The sequence below is a fragment of the Durotheca rogersii genome (assembly GCF_024521655.1).
Source record: "Durotheca rogersii strain YMJ 92031201 chromosome Unknown GGS23scaffold_13, whole genome shotgun sequence".
Classification (NCBI taxonomy): Eukaryota; Fungi; Ascomycota; class Sordariomycetes; order Xylariales; family Xylariaceae; genus Durotheca; species Durotheca rogersii.
The window spans coordinates 453,405-477,709 of record NW_026251244.1 but is presented as its reverse complement, the minus strand read 5'-3'; the positions used below and the strand labels follow the sequence as shown (position 1 = coordinate 477,709).

Genomic DNA, 24,305 nt, shown 5'->3' with positions numbered 1-24,305 from the left:
TCACCCCAATTCGACACCGAACCGAACCGAACCGACCACAATGTCGTCCGCCTTCGAACCCTCCATGTCCTTATCGTCGAGTCTGAGCGGCCGCCAGCCCATGTCGGCGACGGCACCGTCCATGGCGGACTCGCTGCCCAGCATCAACTTCGGCTTCGACGAGCTGCGTGACCGCATGGCCAAGTTCACCGCCAAGTTCGACGCCTTCATCGAACAGGGGCGGAAGCGCGTCCTCGAGGAGCGCAACCAGTTCCGCATGAACATTGCCGAATTACAGGGTAAGACAGATGAACTGCACTTTATTGTCACCTTTCGGTAATACTATATACCACATGGTTTTTGGGTGGGGGGTGAACGGTTGCGCGTGCGCGCGCGCGCGCGAGAGAGAGAGAGAGAGAGAGAGAGGAGAGAGAGAGCTACGGGGCCCATAAAACGGGAGTCGCTAACGGACCAGCAGAGGACCAGCGTATGAAGAAGAAGGACATGGAGATCCTGCAGCACCGGACGAGCACGCACGAGCAGATGGTATCGAAGGAGGCGGCGGAGACGCGGGAGATGCAGGCGGCAATCGCGGCGCTGACGGCGCAGCGGGACCGGAACCAGGCGGCGCGGGACGCGCTGCGGCAGCAGATCGCGGAGACGCAGAAGGAGATCGACGCGCGGCTGGCGGCGCAGCGGGCGCACGCGCAGTACGTCGAGGCGCAGGCGCGCTTCAACGTGCCCGAACTCGACTTCTGGATGCAGAACCTGTGCCTCAAGATCGAGGGCGCCGGCCAGACCGACCGCCTCAAGTTCGTCTACTCCCACATCGACGACAAGGCCTGGGACCGCGAGGCCTGGTTCGAGCTCAGCACCGCCTCGCGCGACTACGACGTGCGCCACTGCCGCCCCAAGCTCGAGCGCGAGAAGATCAACCGCGTCCTCGAGCGCGTCAACGAGACGAGGGACCTGACTATGCTGCTCAAGAGCATGAGGGAGTTGTTCGTCGAGGTCATGAAGTCATAGGCCTGTTTCCTCTGCCGAGGTTCGTTATCGTTAGTATTGCTGAGATCGTTATTGCTACGTGGGCCGATATAACTGCATATGATATGACGGAGAGGGCGACGATGATGGGCACAACAGCAGCAGCAGCAACGGAAACGACGGTTGGATGGCGCCTGAAGTTTTGATGGTTCCCGCTGCGTATAATTTCCTGACGCTGATTATGACTTCAAGGTCGTTAAATAGGTTGGACTATGTGATATATACGTCTATCCGGTTTCTTCTGCCGCTTCTAATGTCCCAGTTTATACCTGGTGGTGAGTTCTATCTATCTGATGTTGAACCCCTTTATATGAGTTAATAGGTATTCATGCATATATGCCCGCAGTTGCTTCCCCGCCCCCGCACGTGTGCACGCGTCTCTCATTCAACACGACCCTCCAATTTACATCTTTCCACCATAACCCGAAGCGCGAATCGATAATTCTCTACACAGAAAGAATAGAAGAGACGAAGAGAGAAAGCCGGCAAACACTCCTCAAGCTGCATCACGCTATCAACACTCACTCGGCCATACCCGAATCCTCCAGCCACCATGCCGCCCCCGGGCCCGGTCAGAGACGACAACGAGAAGCAGCAGGCCGCGCAGCAGGCCGTCGACATCCTGCACGAGATATCCACCATCCTCGTAAGCCCCCTCTAAGGTGTCCTCCTACCACCCAGTACAAAATGACTCGATATCTTTGCCAACGCTCGACATAAAAACAATTGAAAACTAGAACTGCCATCTCGACCGCCGCACCTTGTCCATCTGCATCTCCATGATCGAGAACGGCGTGAACCCCGAGGCGCTGGCGGTACGTTCGTCCCCTCCGTCCGTCCCTGTTCTCTATTCCCCGTGCCCTACAAGTAAGAAGGACGGGTGAGAGAGGTAAACAAGTAAACAAGCTAATTGGCTGTGCATCCGAACCCACGTTGAAATATAGAACGTCGTCCAATTCCTCCGCAAGGAGGCGCAGAAGGCCGAGTTCGCGCACGAGGCCGATCGATAACGCTAGCATGAGACGGGGTAGGGTGGGATAGGCTAGGAGAGGGGAAGCTTTCGCCGGACGGGGGGGGGAGAGGTTGGAAGTATCACACGCGCATCGTTCCTAGCCACGCCGCGTAGGAATGGGGCGTCTTAAGAGTTTCAAGCAACTATCCGGGTTTAGGATTGCCAATTGTCAATCGTATTTATTTACACACACGCACGTGCGTATCCAGCAATACAGATGCCGCGCCGGGCTGTACGGATGGATGTACGCATTCAGTTTATGTCCATCACCGCGTTTCTCTACCTTCAGAGATGCTGCACTCCTGATGGCGATGTTGAACACTTGCCGAGTCTAGTCTCTTCTTCTTCTCCTTCTCTTTTCGGGCCACGCACCAAATATACCGAGTGGGAAACGGCGACGCCAAGTCTATATACCAAAAATACCAATATTTGCACGTGCATGTCAACTTGATGCTCGCCAGGATCCCTTTGACTCTTTCCCTAAACCCTCTGGTATTTCCTCATGCACTCGTGTCGTACCGAAACGCCTTCCCTATGCCATGCGTAAAAAAAGAATCCAGCTAACCCATGCGTTAAAAAGAACGGACGACCTCCGTGCCTAACGATGCCCAAGAAGCTCAAAATCGTCCTCGTCCTCCTCCTCTGCCTCTTCATCCTCCTCATCTTCCGAGGACGACAGGGTTTCCCCTTCGGAGGCATCTGTGCCATCATCATCCCCGCCTGATGCTATGCTGCGAGGAACACGGCTCCAGAATCCTATAATGTCGTCGCGCGCCTCATCCTCAGTCTCCACCAGGTAGCCGGCGGGCGGACTCCAAGAATGTGCGTTGCTAGGAGGCGGAGATACCGAGCGCGCCAGTCTATCAAGCGAATCCAGAAAGGGCTCGGCGGTTGCCGGACGTTGAATGTTGGACGAATGACGCCGTCTCACGTCACGAGCACCATCGCCATCTCCGCCCCTAAGAAGAATAGCTCGCGAAGCTGCCAGTTCGACGGGGCTTGTCTCCCGCCCGCGCAAGTCGGTCTCGATGGCTTCGTTGGCCATGCCGTGTATCTGAAGCTGTGCCGTGTTGTACGACGAACAGATGCCGCACTTCAGGCCCAGCCAATGATATCTGACAGAACTCTTGGCCGAGCAATCGTTACACAGAATTAATGCTCGGGTATCTTGAAATTCGGCCGGCATCGGCTGGGTTTCGATAGCGATATCAAGATTGCGGAACTGTAACTCCATATTCGCCAGGCTCCTGTTGCAGATTGGACATTTGTAAGCAACTTTCATGTGTTGGTCGAGGCATTGTCGATGGATGCTATGCCCGCACTTCATGAAGCACACGGCCTTGGGGGACGTGAACATGTAGTCGCCACATATTGGACAGTCACAATCAGTAGACCGCTCTATGCATTTGTGGTCCTTCTGGCTTATAGCGATGCAGGCACAGCATGTCTAGCCAGCACCGGTCAGCAGAGATTCGCAAGCAAATCATGCAGGATAGGCCTACCTTGCAATGGAAGAAGTCTTTACCAAGCCCCCTCCCTATCCTACAGATGCCACAGTCGTTGCAGTGGTAGACTGGCTTATCGGGATCGTCATTCCACAATTTGCAAATGCTGCAGTAGTACCGCGAAGCAGACGCGCTGCACGAGATACAAACGTCGCTAGCTCTCTGAGCAGTTCCACAAAACATGCATAGCATGTTCTTCGTCGCGTTCCGGATCAACGTGTGATCTTCTGCTTTATCATGGCAAAAGCGACATGTGTACCATCGACCGCAGGTAAAACATTGGAGCTTGACGTTCCTCCTGTAATGTTCGCACCCAAGGGGGCGATAATACGAGTCTTCGACCTCGGGATCCTCACTCGAATCCTCCGACGAGTCCTTTAATGATGCGAAAGTGGGTTGGAGATCTTGAGGTGTCAGGTCGAACTCCTCTCGCACTTCGGGCTCACCCGAGATATTCTGCCAAAATCTGAACGAATCCAACGGACCCTGGTACTGTCGCTGCTCCGAGACCGTAGAGCTAGAAGGCGACAGAGGCCGCTCTACGAGGTCGATCTTCTTAGATTTAGTGTACCCTTCTAGCAGCAGCAGGTGCATCATGCTCGCTTTCTCGGATGCGTCGATATCTTGAGCCTGAATGGCAAAAATACGCTTCCGCAATGCGCCCATCCCATCATCTTCGGGCAGAGGTTTCCGTCGTTCGCTCCCCGAAAGAGAGTCGTCTACCGCAGGCACTGGCGTATCCTCCATGGTACGAGGGCGACTGGGAGGCGCCATTTCGACCGGTCTCTGTAGACTTCGTGGCTCGGTGCCGAGGATTTGCGTGTCGGGGGTGCCGATGTCGGTGTAGGCTGTGGCATGGTTGGGCTGGCCGATAAGCCGAATCGAATCGACTGCATCGCCGCCAGGATATGAGCGGACGGAGCTCCGAGACGAAGCAGACGACGACAGGCTTTCGGCTACCTCGCCATCCAGGTACAGGTCCTCCTCCGTCTCTGATATGGCCTTATCAAGGCCCTCTTTCGGTTCTCTAACAGGATGGGGTGGCGAAACGGGCTTGGGAGTGGGTAAGTTGGCAGATGATCGTGAGAATCGTCGTGCTTGTCGTACGACCGGGTTAACAAGAAAGTCGGTAACGAGGGACGTCATTGGGAAGCGAGAAACAGACGAGGGGACTGAGCAGTCGAGTCCGAGAAATCAAGTCAGGTCATGACCTTTCGAGCCAGACGATCGGAGAATGAGTTCTAAGAATCAATTATATAAGGAGGAGGATTTAAGAAGGGAATAACACGAACGACCCATGAGATGGGATGGGCGAGAAAGTTGCAAGACATCGGAGGTTATCATTAGTAAGAAAGATCCGTGAGACGGTTCATTGGTCGTCCTTGGGACCTGACTATTGATCGTGTGTTTAATTGCTTAGATATGTTTAATTAACCAGATTACTTGCCTACCTCTTTTCGACCGGGCTGCAGTGGGATTAAGCGTTAGCACCGTGGAAGTAAGCAGTCCGGTAGTTGGAGTGGAAGTTACCTAAGACGGGCAGACAAGGTACATAAATACGCAGGTACATATATGTGGGTCCACGTACAAGTACCCAAGGTACCTTGCCCCAAGGTCCATCAAGTCCTATACATCCCCCTAAAGGCGATGGCGATAAACGGCCCGTAGCAACTACCTATTAGTACCTGTTAAATATTGAATTTACATTACAAGGGAAGACAAAGGATGGGAAGAATCCTAACATAGGCAGATTTTCCGAGGTCCTTGGGAAGCAACCTAACCTTGGCACCTGGGTAATGTATCGGGATACCTACCTCCTCCTATCCCTAAGTTTACACGTAAGTACCTACAACGGACGCCTGCGAGCCAATTGACATGCTTGAAACGACATTACCCACTTCGAGTCTTTCTACCGTTCTCCGTTTTTTCTCGTACCAAAAGGGAATGATTTTCCCTAAAGGGCTAGATGCTAGAAGGCCAGGCGCAAGTAGTGGTGCTCAAAACAGTAACCTGAAATATATTACAGGTACGGCAGAAAAGAAACACCACCGTGTGTTGGCCATATCTTGCAACTATCGATCCAGAATATGTGGTGAGATTGGCTTCCTAGAGGGCTTAAACAGTCGCTTAGCTTCTCAAGATATGGCCGTATTCAGCCATAGGTATTGCATACATATCTTCGTGAAAGACAGGACCAGTCATTAGAGCCTCTATCGTCGGGTTATAAGCCAGGAGTCCTAGGCTCAGAAGGGTTGAGAGCGATCGCCAATCTTCATGCTTACAACTATGCACTTTGATGTAGGTAGCATTCCAAGATAGCTGCTCTCCCTCTGGTTGGGCCTAGCCAATAATATGTTTCTTGCGATAACCAATCCTCCCAAACATCGACCTATCGGTAACCACGTGGAACCGACTCTCTGGTCACCCAGCACCCTATCGGGTCACCGCCATGTGGTGAGCTCGATGATAAAGCCTCTGGGACCTTTTGAAGATATACTATATAAGACGAGCTCGAGATGTCGTGGATAGGGGTTGCGCACTTCGTTCAGTTCAGTCGCGCCGCAACAATATACTAGCCATACTCTCGTATGCCTCTTAGCTTGCCACACCGTATTGACCTACGCCTACGTGTATACCGCAACATTCGAGTCCATCACACCTTTGAGTCCAAAAGGCTCCAAGCTCTACTACCAGAAAACAGCAAAGCCAACAGGGTTGTCGATCTCAAGGCAGCTTGCCTCGGCCATGGCCACGCTCTGTGATAGTTGTGGAAGGTTTGTTCTGCAACGCCCCGGCCAAATCCGCAAAGTTATAAAGTGCCCAGATTGCCTGGGCGTAAACCCCAGGCATCAGCGATGCAACCGATGCCTACTCTCCAGCGCGGGGAAGTGCGGGAACTCTGCCTGCAATGGGGGCTACCGCTCCTGTTCTGGTTGCGGCGGAAAGGGGGAGATAGTGCGGACCTACCCTTGCCCCAAACAACATGATCGCCGGGGGTTAATACGTACTTGAGAGCAAGCTTGGAGAGCCTCTTGGTTTCCGGTTTCCGTGGCGAATAAGGGCCACCCCAAGATGTGAGGGCGTGGGTCTGGGATCTACTACATCAAGTGTGCGCTCCCTTCGATGTGTATAATAGCAGGGTTGAAGCTCATTTTCCAAACCAACTGAGACAAGATAGTATTCATACATCCCATCCCATCCTATACCCCTAGAAGGTCTTGAAGAGATGTTTAGATCGGCAGATCCGGGCACTGAGCATCAATTGCTAAAGCAGGCCGATGGGGAGTAGCTGCACCTTCATCTAGACGGATTAACCACCTATGTACAGTCCCTACTTACTACAGAAAAGGGTAAACTTCTCATCAAGAAACGAAGCATGGAGAGATAATCCAGTAAGCTGAACATGGTGATGAGATGTGGAGAAATACCCAATCTGAACTACGAAACTGGAATGCACACACTCAACTGCCTTAGGCAGGTAGATCTAGGTAGGTAGGTAGGCAGGTACTTACATTAGGAAGTACCTAATTCATGTGCATAATGTACCTTGCGCTGCTCTTTAGGAGGTTAGGTACCTACACCTAGTACTCGTAGTCCTTCCGCTCCGGTATGCACATCACGCTATTAATATTGTAATTATATGTTGAAGGGGCGAAATGGCACATCTGTGTACATAGAAGTACGCAGGAAAACAGAGGTAGGCCTAGTAATAATTCGCAGCTCAATTAATTACTGAGCTCCCTGCTAATCACTGACTGTATCTGGGGGCGCCTACCTTTCATTTTTGATATTCGTGTGCTAGCCTAGCCTCGGCACTAGCTGATTCCTCGGCACCCACTAACCTACATAGGTAGGTACCTCCCAGTATGCGTACATATACGTGTAGATACATACCTCCTAGGTGCCTATATCATCTACACTTCATATGAGTAGAAGTTTGTGCAAGGTTTTCACATTACGGGCCTCAACGTACCCATACTCGACATCCACGTCTCTATCGATGCAATCAATTCCTTGAGGTTGCCTTTTTTTTTTCCCAGGTCCACTATTTCATCCGTCCATCGTTGCCAGGTTGTCGGTATGTACCTACCTTATGTTGGTACTCACTAAACCTACCTACAATATCAAACCAACCTCCATACACAACTGATCTATGATATGTCCGTCCGTTGCTAACCTGCGTACGCACAGATCCCCATACCGGAGTTGTGTAATTCCCGTGATGTCCACCATCTCAACCGTGTGGTGGGCTTAGGCGGACATTCGAGGATTCGCCATTCCTACTTAAGACATACACAACTAAACCTCTCATTGCCGAACTCGAGGGCACTGTCACAATATCCACATCTCAGCGCCAACTAAAGTCGCCAACTACAGCGATGGCTACTCTCGAGGTTATCCATACATACCGCCACTTGTATCGAGCACTGCTCCATGCTGTTCAATTCGCGCAACCAGCTCGATTTGTGGCTCGAGACCGACTGAGACGGGCCTTCCGGGAAGGAGAGGGCCAGCTTGACAACCGAAGTCTTATTAGGACGTTACGATTCCTAGAAGCGGCCGCCAGAACTCGCGGGATAGAGCATAAAGTTCTCAAGAACCTTTTATTTGTGGATTACCACCGGTACTACGACTCCCGAAGGCCGTGGAAGCACGTTGAGCGGGCCATGAAACAGCCCCCGAAGTAAGTCATAACCCCCCCCTTCCCCCCCATTCCCTCTCCCTATTCCCGGGGCGGAATTCCTCGTGTGAATCGCTAACAAACCCGGAGGCAAGATACGCAGAAGCATATCGAAAAGACAGCCTACAAACACTACGACATGACCGTGGCCATGCTTAACAAATCCATGGGTTTATGCTTGAGATAAGATCACACCCGTCTCGCCTACTGCGCTGTACGAGGTAGGCCTTGAAACTCCATATCCATTGTAGGAATTCCACCTCAGTTCGGGGCTGTGGGCGCGTGTGCGTGGCGTCTGGCGCGCCCTGCTCACGCAAGAGGCCTTTGGATTCGACGACGATGTGCGCTGCGATCAATCTAAGCTAATGGTCGATCGGCTATACGCGGAGGCTTAGACATTCTATGCGCCAGCCAGACTCGATACCAGCGCCCGCGGATACGAAATCATGGAGGACGAGCGACAGGTAACCTGCTGGTGCTCGAGTCGGAACCTCTCTGCCCTTTAGCACAATCGGGTCGGCGCAAGGGGGTCATGGAGCCCCTCCCGAGTGTGCTTACTCAACCGGGAGATTTTGCGAGCGACTCAGCACATCTACGAAGGGACAGCTGACCTCGACTTCACCGATAACATATCAGCCGACTATCTGCTATGTACTGAGTATATCTTCGAACCTGCAAATGGCACACTATTAGGCAGAAAATAAAGCTTATCGACGTCAGACAAGCCGCGAGGATCACGGTGGCTGGTGTGTCGGACACGGTGCGTGGGAATAAGATATGAGAATGCATTTCCGCTACCAGCTTCATCCCAGGGTTCGCAGCGTCACTCTACGGGGCCGCCTGCTTGAATACCTACCTAGGTAGGTAGGTATACTAGGAGGTAGGTAGCTATCACAACGCGTACCCGAGGCGGGCTATATGTACCGTGGCCATGAACGTTAAGGGGTGTTAGGACCTAAGGTAGCCCATTACGATGGGTACTACCTACCTCTTAGGTAGGTATATTTCCCTCCCTTGTGTACCTAGGTAGGTACCTAGGAGGTAGGTAAGATACAAGACCGGTAGTAGGTGTGTATTTCCGGCCCCAACCAGCGACAACATTACGGCACCAGCGACTACATGCATGTCGCTTCGACCCATCTGTGACAGGCTTTCACTGACGACATCCACCCCAATCACTCGTCGGGGATCGACACCGGGCTGTGCTCGACCCCGTCTACGCAGACCGCATACATGCTGATGCCCATTGAACGTCGGAGTGACTGATCGAAATCCGCGGCGGACGGCTTCTATGAGGTACCTCCCTAGGTAAGGGTATCATGCCCCTACACGTACAGGTAGCATGGGAGCTGTGCCGTCTTCTCCTAGCAGGTTAGGCGCACCGGGTACCTCCCATGTGCCGGGTTCGACGGGAGAGCCCCGAAGGCTATGTGGGCAGGTCGATTCCACAGTGCCTACGATCTGCCCACCACCGCAGGCACCTTATAGCGTAGGCAAGTCGCATCCCTCCACACGGACGTGCACGGTTGAGGTTGGAGGCACCGGCCGCTGTATGTATGAGGTAGATACGAGGAGACGGGCTGCCTCCGGCAGGTGCGACATGGGTTCAGTATGTACGTGTAGTGGAAGGTAACTGCGTCCATCCAAGTGTGCGACCTGCTCTGTATTCCAGGCCGGCCTTTCCCAGCCCAGGCTTGCGGCGAGCTCCAATGCCGGATCCACTTTTTGCAGCCGGTGAAGCCAGCGGACATGTGAGGAGAGGAGCCATCCGCGCGATAGGTACATGCTACCACCTCCCCCCCCCCTCCCTCCCCTCCTCTAGTCGCCTCTTTACCAGCCTTGCTCGGGTTCGACTACCTCCCAGGCTGTGCCCCAATAACGACCTTATGTCTGCGCTTTAGAAGGTACCTACGGCATACCTAGCTGTTGTATGCCTACCTCAGGTGCCTCCTTACACACACACCGGCGCGTGCGCCGATACATACACGTAGGTACATGATGCAGCGGAGTGTGTAAACTTCCACCACCCTGTACGTACTATGATGTACCTAGGTACCTATCTCATAAATATACCCATCTAGGTACCTTTGTACTCGTACAGCATCAGGTCAGGCCAGTTCGGGCCTTCCCATACGTCAACGTCGAACCAAGCCGGCCCCTCGAGAGCCACATCTTCATTATGGTGCTGCGTACCCTGACCCATGTCCGTGGCCATATCCACACCCCCCCCCTTTAGCCCCCCTTTACCCCCCCTCCCGCCATCGCCTTGCTTGACCACCCCAAAAAGCTTCCCAAGTCCTCAGTTTTCTTGTCCACCCGGCTCTGATCGAGCTCTCTCCCGTCCATACAAAACCCACACTCTCAACGCCAACTCTCTGGGTCCAATGCCGTTCTTTGTGTGTTCGAACAAACCCCGCAGAACACAGACCTTGGGAAAATCCTAGGATCCCGGAGATCAATTGGTCTGTTTGCAGTCGATAACAGCACACTCTCCCTAGCCAAGGCCAGCCATAGCGGGTGGTGAGCTACCCTATTGCTCCAGCTTTGAGCCGTCGTTGGACTTAGCTGCCTACTACGATACCCTCCTCCCTCCACCTCTCCAACAGCTATTATCTCGAACCCCTCATCGGCGTCTCCTCCCAAGAATCCCGTCGAGTCCTCTCAGTTCGGGATATTGATGGCATATCTCTCGCTGGCGGCTGACGCTATTGTATCGCGACCACGCCGATGACTCTGGCCCTCGTTGCGAGGCCATTGTCTGAAGCTTCCTCCGCAATACGGCTTCTGCTGCCAGCGAACTGAGCCATGCCAGCTGAGTCCAATTTCCAAGATGTCACCAGCTCCACGATTCGGACTCGGACGATGTCTCAGATCAGCGGTGGGAGTGAGAGGCCACGGAGGTGGATAAAGCGTTACCGGACAGAGACGGCCGCTAGTACTGCTAGTGTTCTGTCTACGGTGACTGCTTTCCCTCTTGACAGTGTCAAGACTCGCATGCAGACCTATCCTTATGCAGGCGCCTTGGATTGTGTTCGTGTGACATACAAATCAGAAGGAATCAGAGGTTTCTTTCGAGGTATGTGTCTGAACTTCGAAACTCCAGATATCGCCCGTCCGCCCGCAACTCAAGCCCCGGCAGCTCGTTCGTTCTCCGTGGCGGCTAACCTTCCTCCTGTTCTCCAGGTGTAACCGCACCCCTAGCCAGCGTCACCCTCGTACGAACTATATCCTTCTCGATCTACCAACGCTCTAAATACGTTTACTCCGACTGGATGAAGAAGCACTTCGGCTTCAGTCCACTTGATCATGTTAACAGGAACGGTGCCTACCCGACATTGGGCACGATTGCTTGCTTTGGGGCCGCCGGAGCCACTGCTGGTTCCGGAATTACCTTCATTGCTTGTGAGGAGGCCGCGCACATCTGAATCTAGCGTTCCCCGGTGCTAACACGTGCGGAACTCAGGTCCGTTCGAGCTGACGAAGCTGAGCGCTCAAATATCGGTTCTCATGGCGAACCAGAAGAATGTGGATCCTAAGAAACAAGAGATTGCCCTTAGCTATCACAATAAGGGGACATTTAAGACTCTCGCAAACATTGTCAAGCACAGAGGTTTCGCGGGGATGTACACTGGACTGAACTTACATCTCTGTAAGCTTTCTTAGAAGCCCAGTGCGCGTCAATCACCTAACGCGTGCATAGTGAGAGACACGTTAGGAACGGGAATCTATTTCGCGACGTACGAAAGCAGCAAGCAGCTGCTGACAACGTTCAGCGGCAAAGACGCCCATAAGAACCCCCTCGCTGTACTAGCTGCTGGGGCGCTCTGCGGTATAGTCTCGTGGGCCATGATCTGTTCGTATCCTTCGCACTAGCTATCCCGGTTATGAGCTGACACTCTACTAGACCCGATCGATTCTGTCAAGAGTATATACCAGCGTAACGCGCTGATGTATTCGAAAGGTCAAAAAGTCCCCGTCCCAAAAATCAAATTTTTTAGGCGAGATATGTACCGCGGGCTCGGTGTATCCATGGGACGCTCCGCAACCGTCAATGCCGTATTCTTCTCGGTGTTCGAATTCCTTAAGAAGCAGATTAATTCTCTCGAGGAATACGACTAGTCTCGAGATCTCGGCGATACGAGGCGACGGCGAGCGGGCTGATATCCGTGTGCCCTTTTTGGTGCAATAAAAAGCGTTTAATTGAGTTGCTGGGATGGGCTTTGCGGTTCCCTAGGTTCTTACGGTATAGTCCGAGAATAGGGCAATCCGGTAACGTCTTGTTGGAAAAGCGGATACACTGCAATCCGTTTCGCGACTTACGACGGAAAATGGCACCTTAGGTATATCAGGGCCATTTATTACAAAAGGCGGCATCGACGGTTGTGAAATCAATAGATGCATGCTACCAATGCTACAAGAAGAGCGAGGCTGAAATGTGAAATGATCCCTGCTCTAACCACATACTCCGCCAAGACGTGACGCCTAGACGGCTGGTAGCCAAGTACTGTACAAGTACAACAATAGACAATACTTGCCGTCCATAAGAGAACATCGCGGTCTGCATCGTGACCGTTGTCGTATTACCCTGTGTCTATTTCTCGCAAGGGCAACCTACCCATGTAGTGCCACCAATCCATCGTGTCCAAACGCCGAGACTCCCCCCTTCAAGGAAAAAAAAAAGGACGTAGCAACATCCCTATTTCCGCGTGCCCTAAGTATCATTCATCAACGTCGTCTAACTGGCTTCTTCACTAACCCTGGCCTGAAACGGAATTTGTTCGGGGGACAAGGGCGTGACATCGTGGTTCCTTTTTTTTTTTCCAACTCGTCTTTTTGTTCCTGTTCTTCTACAAATTAACCAATCGATCGGCCGGTATCGGTTTTGGGTGTGGATATCGACCAACCCAGGGACTAGCCGGCCGGTGTGATGCTCGGTCCCTCGTTTTTGCCGCGGGCCGATCGATCAATCGCTGCGGAGCATGCTCTCGACGAGGTCGCCGAGGGGGCCCCAGAAGTCCTTGCCGGTGGCGAGACCGTGCTCGTCGATGAAGAGGACGTACTGCTTGAAGCTGGTGTTGAGGTGGGGCTCGAGGCCGAGCTCGCGGATGACGGGGTAGTGGTGGCAGTAGATGTGGGCGTAGACGCGGTACATGCGCTTGAAGATCTGGCGGACGAGGGCGGGGAAGGACTTGGGGAAGGGGACGCCGATGCGGGAGGGGAGGACAGACTCGTCGTCGATGCTGGCCTGGACCCAGGCCATGAGCTGCTCGACGTACTGGGGGGCGGGCATCTTGGTGGGGCGCTTGTAGGCGGCGCCGTCCTGCCAGAGGTACTCGAACTCGTCGGTGGCCTTCATCTCGGGGCAGGACTGGGGGGAGCAGAACTCGGTGATGGCGCCGTAGAGCAGGTTGACCTGGTTGTAGAAGTCGACCATGTTGACCGCCAGCCACTCGTTCTCGTCCTCGCCCTCCGGCAGCCGCACCACCTTGCGCAGCGACCCCCCGCCCAGCGTCGCCTCCGCGTACTGCCGCAGCTGGTAGCTCGTGCTGCCGCCCTTGCCGCCCGGCCGCGCCCGGAACTGGTTCCGCGCCCGCTGGTTCCTATAACGCGTCCCCGACCCCCGGCCGTCAGCATCCTGCATACGAACGCGTATGTTTAGGAGAGGGGGAGGGAAGGGGGGGGGTTGCGTGTTTGTAGACGTATATGGAAACGACGGAAATGAGAACAAGAGCAAGCCGAAATGCAGGACAGCTCGGACGGTTGCAGCGCTCGCCGTGGGAAAACGTCGAGGTAAGCCGGACAGAGAGAGACTTACACGGTGGTGACGAAGGAGGTCATCTTGTCTCCTATCTTCCTCTGGAGTGGGGGCTTCTTCTTGAGCTCGGGCTCGCGGGCGCGTGCGGTCGAGTGCTGCTGCTGCTGCTGCTGCTGCTGATTTGCGTCGTGGTGCTTCTGCGTCGATTCCGACATCTTGCGTTAGCGAAACGGCGCCGACTTCATCGACTGGGCAGGAGTAGTAAGGTGGGATTCGGAAGCATATGAATACGAGCGACTCGAAAAAATGATTCTGTGTATGTGTTTTTTTTTTCGGCCCGCAGAGGAAGGAAGAGGAGGACGGGGAAGAGGAGAGAGAGAAGGTCGGCGGCTCGTCGCGAGTGAGCGAGCGAGAGGCTGGTGATTTTCTTCCTTGGCCTTACCTCTCGCGAGGGGGAGCGGGCGAAGATCGCCGTGGGTTTCCGAGCTCAAAAAGCGGGCAGGCGCGCGCGGGCGGTATGACGGTATAAGGTGGTACAGTACGGCGAATATTGGGTGGGCAAAGGATACAGGTGAACAAAGTGCTGTGTACGTGTATCGGCTTGTGCTAAGTTATTTCCGTTACAGTCGTCGGCGGAAGCGTGGGCGACGACATGAACAACGCGTCCAAGGTCGGGATCGGAGCAGGATGGATGAATGGATGATGGTGGATAGAGATGATAGTAGGTTTGTTGTTTCCCCTGCAGCTTTCGTTGCTATGTTGTGCACGGGCCATGTTGGAGGAGGTAGAGAAGACGGTCTAGGTATGGGGCTTGTCCGTGCCGCCTCCACAAGAAGAGGGCGGACACATGTGAGCCGGCCGGGGCGCCCCAAGTGAGTGTCCACCAGGCAGGTACCTAGGTACCTAGGTGTACATACGTATACTAGGTACATTGTGTTAAGAGGCACCTATCCATCCTCATATGTACGTTTGCCTTGTCACAGCGCCCGTGGTTCCGGAGTCTGTCCCGGCTGGGCACGAGCTGCCGAAGAAACGTGCTGGCTTCAAGTCTTTCCAAACTTCACTCGAAGCTCCCAGTTTTCGTGGTTCAACTTTTATGTATCTATGCGGTATGTTGGCAGTTGTGGGGTTAGAGCAAATCGCTAAAACGGGTGGCTTAAGTAAAGATGCCCAATGTCTTGTGCTCACACATCACCTCTCAATATCGTCTTCACCTTTATCTTCTGCCGCCTCTGCTCTCCCCCCTCCCGTCTTGACCCAACGCCGCCGGTGAAGAAGCACCAACAAATCCAATTCTCCCCGCGGCCTTATTCCAATGGACAAGGCACCTTGTCTATGTTCGTCCCAAATATCGTCGGGGAACTCTCGAGGTGGAGGTCATCATGCCTTGCCCTGATCCCCAAGCTTGTCCTGAATAGACATAGCAGTTCAAATGATATCTTCTTGGTATTTCTTAGACTTCAGACCATCCCTTCGACTGGCTTTTAATCGGGCTATCAACCTCCCGAAGAGTCCCAGGAGTCTGGTCGAGCAAACTCCGCCAATGGGAGCCCCTGGCTAGCTGGATGCTTCCCCAGGTCTGGCAGGTCTGGGGTTATCCGGGTAATTGGGATCCCCACAGCCGGGGCTGTAATAGAGCTCTAGTCGAGCTGGGCAATACGACAACCCCGGAATGCGACGGCAGTGCAGTGAGAAATTCCGGTACCTATATAATGACTCTCTTAGCTTCGTCCGTCCCGCGCTGGCTGCGAGTGTTCCCGTTAGTATCGCCGTCGTAGGTTGCAGCCATGTTGTTGCGACTTTTCACCCTCGTACCGGTAGCCCTCAGCGGCGTCCATGCGGCAACCTACGGCATCGACAGACGCCGGGTAGTTCGGTCCTTTAACCCGCACCGCAATGCCAGCTCTCCGACGACACCATTGCAGGTTGGCAACGGTAACTTTGCGTTCGGCGTGGATGTGACGGGCTTGCAGACGTTTAACCCCTTCGCGACTATGTCTACGTGGGGATGGCATAACTTTAGTCTCCCTACAACTCCCGGCCAGACTTCGGTAGACGGTCAGTAGCCAGTAACACGAAAAGAACAAAAAGCCCTAGTTTAATAACGTATCGTAGACTTCGTCGGCCTAGATTGGTGGACACATGGCCGGCTGGTCAACTACAACCAACCGAACTCAGCCCAGAGTGAGATATCGACCTGGCTGATACAAAACCCCCAACGCGTCAATTTAGCTAGGATTGGCTTTTCGTTCGATGGAGCTGATGTGCCCGAAGAGGCACTTGGGGATAAGTCACAGACACTAGACCTCTGGACTGGAAAGATCTCCTCTTCCTTCAGTTACGACGGATCTCCAGTCGAGGTTGAAACTTGGGCAGACCCCGGATCCGACACAATCGGTATCACTATAAATTCCCGGCTCTTGTCTACTGGGTCTCTTGGTATCTTTTTTGATTTCCCATTGCCCACTCGGAACAAGTTTGATGCCCCTTTCGTCGGCGTCTTCAACGCTACGGACAAGCATTCTACTACCTTGCGTCGGGAAGAGAATAGGGCCACTATTCGGCACGATCTTGACGCCACATCATACTATGTCTCAGCTGCGTGGGATCCGAGCGCCGAAATTTCAGGGCCTGTCAACGGAACCCACCGGTACGTTTTACAACCGCAGGGTACTGATAGAATCGATATATCGATTACTTTCTCGCCAATCACGAGCGCACATATACGGCCATTCAAGGATATCGCGACTGCTTCTACGAGATGGTGGGAATCCTTTTGGAGATCCGGCGCCTTCGTCGACTTGACAGGATCCAAATCCCCCAAGGCTACTGAGCTCCAGCGGAGAACCATATTGTCTCAATATCTCACTGCCATCGACTCGGCGTCCTCGTATCCACCACAAGGTAAGCACTCTTAACACGGGAAACGATGATTATCTAACCGCTGAATAGAGTCCGGTAAGAGAGGCCCTAAGACTTTTCAGATTCTCGCTTCGCCTACCCGCCGTCGTTACGTCATTTGCTAATCCAGGGTCAAGGCTTGGTAAACAATGGATGGTACGGCAAGTTCCACGTAAGTGCCGCAGATGTGAGGATAAGACAGGCAACGTGCTAACACTTCTGTATAGTTGGAAATGGCCTTGTGGCATTTGCTTCCGTTCGCCCGCTGGAACCAGTTTCCATTGTTATGGCGTAGCATTCCGAACATGTATAATCAGTATTTGGCCTCGTCGATCGACCGCGCGACACTTCAGGGCTACGACGGCGCTCGCTGGGGCAAGATGACCGATACCACTGGAAGGTCCGCTCCTGGTGAGATCAACTCATTGCTGATCTGGCAGCAACCCCATCCGATGTACTTTGCGGAACTCCAATATAGGTCTTTCCCTAACAAAACCACTCTGAAATCGTGGGACGTCATCCTCACACCCACCGCGGACTTCATGGTTTCTTACGCTTTCTTTAACGAGTCGACTGGGCGCTACGATCTAGGCCCACCAATGTACCCGGCATCAGAGAATACTAACCCTAACGCTACGGTTAACCCGGCGTTCGAGTTGGCCTACTGGAGATTTGGACTGGACATCGCCATCAAATGGAAACTAAGGCAGAAGCTCAAGGTACCCCCTGAGTGGGTAAAGGTACGAGATAATCTGGCGCCGTTGCCGATTGCGGACGATGCCCTGGCTGTCTATGAAGGTATTCCAAACATGTGGCGGGAAATTGGTACTTTACAGGACCACCCAGCCATGTCGGCCGTCTTTGGCCTTCTACCCCCGCCGAGCAGCGGACCGGCTCTCAACATGACGATCATTAAGAATACGGCAGACAAAATCCGGGACCTATGGGACTTGGGCGACTGTTGGGGGTGGGATTTCCCGATGCTGGCTAGTAAGTTTTCTATCTGTCCCCATTCTCGCCTAAACTATGACTTACACCATTCCGATAGTGAACTCCCTACGCCTCGGGGATATCGACCAAGCGGTGGCTTACCTCCTGCATCCCCTGTTCGAATTCGACGACGCTGGATATCCTGTCGGCGGCTCGCGAGTACCAACGCCGTACTTCCCGGGGTCGAGTTCTTTCCTGCTGGCCATGGCTATGCTTGCAGGTGGCTGGGACGGCGAGCCGGGCATGCACTTTCCCAAGGAGTGGCATGCCCGAGCAGAGGGGTTTCTACCCGGACTGTGAAGGCGAGAAATATTTCGTGTGGTAATAGTGACCTGATGTACGAGGCATGATATACATACTAAATAGAGAATGCCCACTGGAAGAAACATTTGTCCAGTGTCGGTTTTCTTGGTGAGCACCCTTAAGCAGCCCAGGTTTGGCCGGCATACCATAGAGGGTAGCGTAACAGCTGCCTCTACTGCCGGGTTCTCCTTGCGTAGTAGACGTCACTCGTCCCTCTATCTAAGAATGGGCCAAAGTAGTTGATTTGAACGGACAGTCAGGTTTGGGTTTGGGTAACCCGACTTAACGACCCTTACCTGCTAAGTACTGTTGAGCAAGGCGGGTACAGTGATACGCAAACCAAAACTACATTAGGTAGTGTTCCAGTGTCATCGTGATATGGGTGTGCATGTGGCTCAAGTCTACCAACTTATTCACGTCCCAACTTGCTTTCGTATTCCTTAGCTCCTTGCCTGGTTCGACTAAAGATCCCTACTAACATCAATACTAACACTAACGAGCCGGAACCGCCGCCACGCGTCCGCGAACTTGAGATCTCGAGTATGGCACATCATCACCGCAGCGATTCATACAATAAAGCTACCGGCCGCTAGCAAGGTATTGTACGGCTAGCTGCGAACACCACTTTTCGAGCGAGTGACCAAGTTAAAACAAAGTAGGTACAGGCTGACCTTACATTGCAGGAGCGTGAGGATAAAGGCGCTCAGGAACTCATCCGCGCTGTGTTAAGATGAACCTCCGGTTCCGAATGACTACTATATGAAAAACCCTGTTGGCGATCGCGGTGTTCGCGGCTGCTTCGTGAAGGATAGCAATCCGTCCTAGTTCTAATTTATATCTTCCCCCGCAAGACCCCGCGAGTCCTAAGGAGTGCGGGCAGGGGAGGGGAGGGGAGGGGGAGGGACATTTCACAATATTCTGTCCCTCGAAAGTACGCTGTGAACGCATATCCGTTCTGCCGGGGCGGCGTTCGGGGCGGCGTCCGGCACGTCTACAGCAGGATCTCGCCGAGGTTTTCGCCCTCGAACCCGAGCGTGGCGAGCTTCCGCAGCTTCGCCTTCTCCTTGACGCGCTCGGCGGCGCGGCGCTCCTTGGCCAGCCTCTCGACGGCGTCGAAGGCGGCCTTCTCGAAGCCCGGCGGGGGCTCGTCGTCCTTGTCGAGGTCGATCTCGCCGAGCAGGAGCACGTTCTCGCCCCGGACCAGGAACGTGCCGTGCGTCCTGTCGGCGTAGAGGCCCGTCGGCGGCGACTCGGACGGGTCCGACGTCGTGGCGAACACGCGCTCGACGGTCGATTGGAGCACTAGGTTGGCTGCGTCGAGGCGGATGTTATGAGCGAAGGAGGAGGAGAGGGAGAAAAGGTATGGGGGGGAAGCGGAGGACGGCGGCAGCCTCCATCCGAGCAGGCGAGCGAGCGAACGTACCGAACTGGTCCCAGCTGCGCAGCACGCCGGTCAACTTCCGGCCGTCTCGCAGGCACACCAGAAGCTTTTCTACACGGGGCGGTTAACAAGGGCGATCTCGACGGGCCGCAGCGGGAGCAGGCGTCGCGGGCGGGCGGCCTTACTGTCGGTGAGGTCTAGTAGTTGGGCGGCGGTGGTGAACATCTGGGGGGGCAATTGTTGGGGTTGCGGCGGCGGAGGGGCGCGCAAGATGCCCGGGGGCAGCGGGCCGCCGAGGGGAGGCTGCGCGCCCAGCGGGGGGTCGTGGAGGGACAGGTTCTCCATCGTCGTGTCCTGTGTTCTCGGTGCTGTTGGTTGATCTCGAAGGTGAGGACGTCAGAGCGGCGCCAATCCATAGGGCATGATCAACTTGCGATTCTAGATCGTTCGCATCCCCGGCGATGTTTTTTTCTTTCTTTCTTTCTTCTTTCCTTTTCTCGACGTCCTTACAGCGGCGGGAGGCGTGGCGTGGCGTGGGAAAGCCTGCGCGGACAGGTCTCCGATTATGCCGCCTGGGGTGTCATGCAAATAACACGGATCGAGATTCGCTTACGGAGAGGTAGGAGCCCGACGGTGGCGGGCGTAGCAGATACGTGTACGTGCGGAAGTTCCGTGTGGATGGATTTGGTGTCTCGTCGATGAAGCTACATACTTGCTGTATAGTACACACCTCGTACAAGCATAACTGGATGTCATGAGGATGGCGGGGCAGGCTTAGGTAAAGCGAGCAACCAATTGTGGCCTGTCACGATCGGAAGAGGTTCGGAGTTGTTGGTCCCATTAGGTACCTGCCTTAGGTACTTAAGTACCTTAGGTGGATAGAGACTGTGGCATGTTGTGGCAAGACAAAGTGTGGCTCAGCAGCTTTCACGTATGCCGCCTGTAGGTACCGTAGGTACCTAAGGTACCAACCTAGCGGCAGGTAACCTGGCAATCCACGCATTGACCAATCGAATCCCGAAGTGCTAAATGCGTATCTGTCGGATGCATTCGGAGGACGTGGAAACGCGAACGGGTAGGTAAAAACAGCAGGCCGAATACCTAATCCCCAAGGTGAGGCGGACGGGAGCCAGTGGGAGGCGAGGCAATTGTCAGCAACGGGGCGGCCTCGGATCTGATAAAGCAGGCGGCTGCGACTTCAGTTCGCATTCGCGACCAGCTTTTCGGCCGCTTTGGGCGTTCCAGGCCGAGCTTGCCGCATCTAGGAAAACTGGGCCGGGCCTTCTGGTGGAGCTGCTGGCCGATGAGGTAGGTGGGTCCCAAAAGTCCCCAAGGCTTGCTCTTGCCGAGCATCCTGGGCACGCATGTGACGGCGTGACGGGACCCGTCCACTCAAAAATCGCCCTCCCCAATGTTTTGCGGAGAACGTCTCCTGGAACCCCTTCCCAGTTCTTACTCACGTCTTCGTGTTCCCAGATCTGGCCGACACCCCCATCTCGCTTCTCGCCTTTTTTCTGGAGTCTGGATTTAGATAAAAAGCCAAGGGGGCTCGTGTCTGGGTCTGTCCGGATCCCGTCTTCGCTCCCTGGGTCTCCTCTTTCTCTGGGTCTGTTCCTTCGCATCTGGGGCTTTTCTCGTGTCCGTGTTCCTCGCCCCCCTCCCCCCATTCCGCCATTCTCCGACTCCACGAGGCTCGGCCGGAATATACACATACCTACACGCTACTTTTCGCAATTGAGACTTCTTGAGACGCTTCTACCGAGATCGACACCATGCCTGGCTCCTCGCGAATGCCCATCAGCTTGCTCGAGAGCCTCAACACTGTTAAGCGAGTGCGGCCGACGAATCCACTCCAGCTCTTTAACTTCGATTTGTAAGTTGCTTTTCGTCCGCCCCGAGAACTCGGCCGACGCTGCGAATCTACCCTTCCGGCTGTCCCCGTAATCCAGATGCGATCTGATATACCTATTACCACTTTTTCACGTTCTAGGAGGGCTAACCTACCTCTTTCTCTTCTTGCTTAGACTCCGGAATATCATCTTTTTCTTCTTCGTACTGCGTATACTTCGACAGACATTCTGGCAGCTCAAGGGACGCGGCATCATCGGCTCCATCGTAGAGCTATACCGGGATGCGCGGCGTACGCTATACGGGTATTTCCTGCGGGCGCCGGGTGTCCGGACCAAAGTGCGCAAGCAGATCAACGAATCCTTAGCCAAAGTCGAGGCGAAGATGATACCCACTACTGGTACCCGATACCTCACTCTACCGAAAGAAGGGTGGACGGATGACGAGGTGCGAAAGCAGCTCGAGACACTGGCCAATATGGAGCACACTAAATGGGAAGAGGGCTACGTATCCGGTGCCGTGTATCACGGAGAGGAAGACCTGCTAAAGATACAAACTGAGGCCTACGGCAAGTTTACCGTCTCGAATCCGATACATCCGGACGTCTTCCCAGGCGTGAGAAAGATGGAAGCCGAGGTTGTTGCCATGGTCCTTTCTTTGTTCCATGCCCCGCCGGCTGCTGCCGGTGTGTGCACGAGTGGAGGGACGGAGAGTATCCTGATGGCATGCTATAGCGCGAGGCAGAAGGCGTACGCCGAGCGCGGCGTTACCGAACCCGAGATGTAGGTCTCACGCTCTGCGCGACCTCCCCCTCACCTACTAATTCGATGTTGGTAGGATTCTCCCCGACACCGCGCACACGGCCTTCCGCAAAGCTGGCGACTACTTCAAGATCAAGGTTCATTTGGTGTCTTGCCCTGCACCGAGCTATCAGGTCGATGTCCACCGTGTATCCCGTCTCATCAATTCTAACACCATCCTCCTTGTCGGGTCTGCGCCCAACTTCCCCCACGGTATCATGGATGACATCTCTGCCCTCTCCAAGTTGGCATTTAAACGCCACCTACCATTGCACGTCGACTGCTGCCTGGGCTCATTCTTGGTTCCCTTCCTCGATAAAGCCGGCTTCGAGACGGAACCTTTCGATTTCCGGCTCAAGGGCGTCACCTCCATCTCGTGCGACACGCATAAGTACGGTTTCGCGCCGAAGGGCAACTCGACGGTGCTCTATCGCACCCAGGAACTGCGCACCTATCAATACTTCGTATCACCCGACTGGTCCGGCGGCGTCTACGCCTCGCCCGGCATCGCGGGCTCGCGGCCGGGCGCGCTGATCGCGGGCTGCTGGGCGAGCATGATGCGCGTGGGCGAAGCCGGGTATATAGACTCGTGTGTTAAGCTCGTGGGAAGCGCCAGGAAGATCGCGGAGTACGTCTCCAACTCGCCAGTGCTGAGCACGGAACTCGACCTCATCGGCCGACCGCTGGTGTCGGTAGTGGCATTCACAGCGCGCAACCTCGACATATACGACATAGCCGACGGCATGAACGCCAAGGGCTGGCATCTCAACGCGTTGCAGAACCCGCCAGCCGTGCATGTCGCCGTCACGCTCCCGGTGGCCAAGGTCTGGGAGCGCCTCGTCGTCGACCTCGAGGACGTCATCGAGACCGAGCGCGAGAAAGAGCGGGTCCGCGTTGTCGAGGGTAAGGGGTCGTCCAAGAAGGGGACGACGGGCGACACGGCTGCCCTGTACGGCGTCGCCGGCAGCCTGCCCAACAAGGCTGTCGTCGTAGACCTGGCGAACGGATTCCTAGACCTACTGTACAAGGCGTGATGATAACAGACGAGCGAGTAAGATGACAAGGTCGAGCGGCCGAGCCAAGTCGCCGTCCTTTTTTTTCCCTTCTACATTCAAAGGAAAGGGCGGCGGGCCGTTATCGTTTAGAAAAATACAATAGGTTATATGTTAAGTGGAAGAACGCGGGACGGGCCGAGCAGTGTACGAGCGAGAGCATAGGAGGAAGCGTTACTTACTACTTGAAACATATACGAGCGTGTAATGGAAGGGGGGACCGCGCGGCGGACAGGATAGGACAGGCAGGGGAAAGAGGCCTTTTTCCGGCTCAGAGCCCGAGTAAATTCGACCACGGCGGGCTGTACGATAGGACACGACGTCGACAGGACGAGGCGAAGGGTGTTGCTCGCGGCGCGGGAAAGATGGAGGGCCCGTCACACATACACGTGTAGGGCGCTCCTTTTTCTGTAATTTTTTTTGTAACACATACCTATATACCATCGCCACCAATATATACCCGCCAACCAGCGGCGCTTCCAACCCAGCAGCGGAGCGGATTTGACCAAGGTAGCTTGATGGGTGTGCGAGGTTGGTGTTGATGCGGTAGGCACGGTGTATACATCCAGCTCCGTAGCACGACATGGCCAACGCATCCCACCACCCCCCCTCTCCCCGGCGAGAGCGAACACGACAGCGTTGGCGGGCGTGTGTTTCGTCTCGCTTCGTCCCGCTCCTCCTCACCACGTCTCCGCCGCTCGTCGTCGGGCCCGTCGTCTCGTTCTCGCCCCCGGTGCCAAGTATCGACCTCGCGATGATGGCGCCGCGCAGCTTCCACGCCTACATGTCTATCGTATATATACATACGTGTTCACTCGATGCTACCTGGGCAGTTTCGCTATTTGCTTGTCGTTTTTATCTCGTCTCTCTCTCTCTCTTTTTGGTTCTGCTCTTTTTTTTAAATTTTATGTATGTACACCGTCGATACCGTACACGCCAGACCAGGCCAGGCCAGGCCAGAGCCCAACCGTACCATCCCGTACCGCAACTTACACCATAGCTCGTCCAAAAACGCTTCCCCGTATATCGTTGTTCGAAGTTGCCGCGGCCCAGG

General features: G+C 54.5%; 9 protein-coding genes across 9 annotated transcripts; 6 read left to right on the top strand and 3 right to left on the bottom strand.

Annotated features, from left to right (window-relative positions):
- Positions 1-40: 40 nt before the first annotated feature.
- On the top strand, positions 41-1,005 carry GGS23DRAFT_597608 (chromosome segregation protein Spc25-domain-containing protein; the record flags this gene model as incomplete). The annotated part of the gene is made up of 2 exons (XM_051518646.1): positions 41-278; positions 458-1,005. 2 exons carry the CDS (start codon positions 41-43, stop codon positions 1,003-1,005), a joined length of 786 nt encoding a protein of 261 aa, XP_051371098.1.
- Positions 1,006-1,576: 571 nt separating this feature from the next.
- GGS23DRAFT_597607 (mitotic-spindle organizing gamma-tubulin ring associated-domain-containing protein) lies at positions 1,577-2,033 on the top strand (the record flags this gene model as incomplete). Its single annotated transcript, XM_051518645.1, has 3 exons — positions 1,577-1,669; positions 1,761-1,838; positions 1,968-2,033. The coding sequence occupies 3 exons, from the start codon at positions 1,577-1,579 to the stop codon at positions 2,031-2,033; spliced, it is 237 nt and encodes a 78-aa protein (XP_051371097.1).
- Positions 2,034-2,337: 304 nt separating this feature from the next.
- Positions 2,338-5,016, bottom strand: GGS23DRAFT_98049 (zf-CHY-domain-containing protein). The gene is made up of 2 exons (XM_051521438.1): positions 3,538-5,016; positions 2,338-3,482 (listed from the first exon to the last, which is right to left on the bottom strand). The coding sequence occupies exons 1-2, from the start codon at positions 4,684-4,686 to the stop codon at positions 2,634-2,636; spliced, it is 1,998 nt and encodes a 665-aa protein (XP_051371096.1). The 5' UTR covers positions 4,687-5,016; the 3' UTR covers positions 2,338-2,633.
- Positions 5,017-7,919: 2,903 nt separating this feature from the next.
- GGS23DRAFT_597605 (DUF1763-domain-containing protein) lies at positions 7,920-8,408 on the top strand (the record flags this gene model as incomplete). The annotated part of the gene is made up of 2 exons (XM_051518644.1): positions 7,920-8,224; positions 8,312-8,408. 2 exons carry the CDS (start codon positions 7,920-7,922, stop codon positions 8,406-8,408), a joined length of 402 nt encoding a protein of 133 aa, XP_051371095.1.
- Positions 8,409-10,846: 2,438 nt separating this feature from the next.
- Positions 10,847-12,396, top strand: GGS23DRAFT_97784 (mitochondrial carrier domain-containing protein). Its single transcript, XM_051521436.1, has 5 exons — positions 10,847-11,297; positions 11,405-11,623; positions 11,685-11,870; positions 11,922-12,074; positions 12,126-12,396. Exons 1-5 carry the CDS (start codon positions 11,027-11,029, stop codon positions 12,338-12,340), a joined length of 1,044 nt encoding a protein of 347 aa, XP_051371094.1. The 5' UTR covers positions 10,847-11,026; the 3' UTR covers positions 12,341-12,396.
- A 459-nt stretch (positions 12,397-12,855) lies between these two features.
- GGS23DRAFT_97821 (putative maintenance of ploidy protein mob1) lies at positions 12,856-14,550 on the bottom strand. Its single transcript, XM_051521437.1, has 4 exons — positions 14,419-14,550; positions 14,037-14,170; positions 13,126-13,821; positions 12,856-13,065 (listed from the first exon to the last, which is right to left on the bottom strand). The coding sequence occupies exons 2-3, from the start codon at positions 14,057-14,059 to the stop codon at positions 13,185-13,187; spliced, it is 660 nt and encodes a 219-aa protein (XP_051371093.1). The 5' UTR covers positions 14,060-14,170; positions 14,419-14,550; the 3' UTR covers positions 12,856-13,065; positions 13,126-13,184.
- Positions 14,551-15,614: 1,064 nt separating this feature from the next.
- Positions 15,615-18,255, top strand: GGS23DRAFT_97772 (Six-hairpin glycosidase-like protein). The gene is made up of 6 exons (XM_051521435.1): positions 15,615-16,034; positions 16,092-16,880; positions 16,929-16,934; positions 17,015-17,049; positions 17,105-17,867; positions 17,926-18,255. The coding sequence occupies exons 1-6, from the start codon at positions 15,764-15,766 to the stop codon at positions 18,165-18,167; spliced, it is 2,106 nt and encodes a 701-aa protein (XP_051371092.1). The 5' UTR covers positions 15,615-15,763; the 3' UTR covers positions 18,168-18,255.
- A 274-nt stretch (positions 18,256-18,529) lies between these two features.
- GGS23DRAFT_572158 (uncharacterized protein) lies at positions 18,530-20,311 on the bottom strand. Its single transcript, XM_051516608.1, has 3 exons — positions 19,737-20,311; positions 19,594-19,662; positions 18,530-19,481 (listed from the first exon to the last, which is right to left on the bottom strand). Exons 1-3 carry the CDS (start codon positions 19,894-19,896, stop codon positions 19,162-19,164), a joined length of 549 nt encoding a protein of 182 aa, XP_051371091.1. The 5' UTR covers positions 19,897-20,311; the 3' UTR covers positions 18,530-19,161.
- An 803-nt stretch (positions 20,312-21,114) lies between these two features.
- GGS23DRAFT_97722 (PLP-dependent transferase) lies at positions 21,115-23,329 on the top strand. Its single transcript, XM_051521434.1, has 3 exons — positions 21,115-21,424; positions 21,576-22,181; positions 22,237-23,329. Exons 1-3 carry the CDS (start codon positions 21,324-21,326, stop codon positions 23,231-23,233), a joined length of 1,704 nt encoding a protein of 567 aa, XP_051371090.1. The 5' UTR covers positions 21,115-21,323; the 3' UTR covers positions 23,234-23,329.
- Positions 23,330-24,305: the final 976 nt, after the last annotated feature.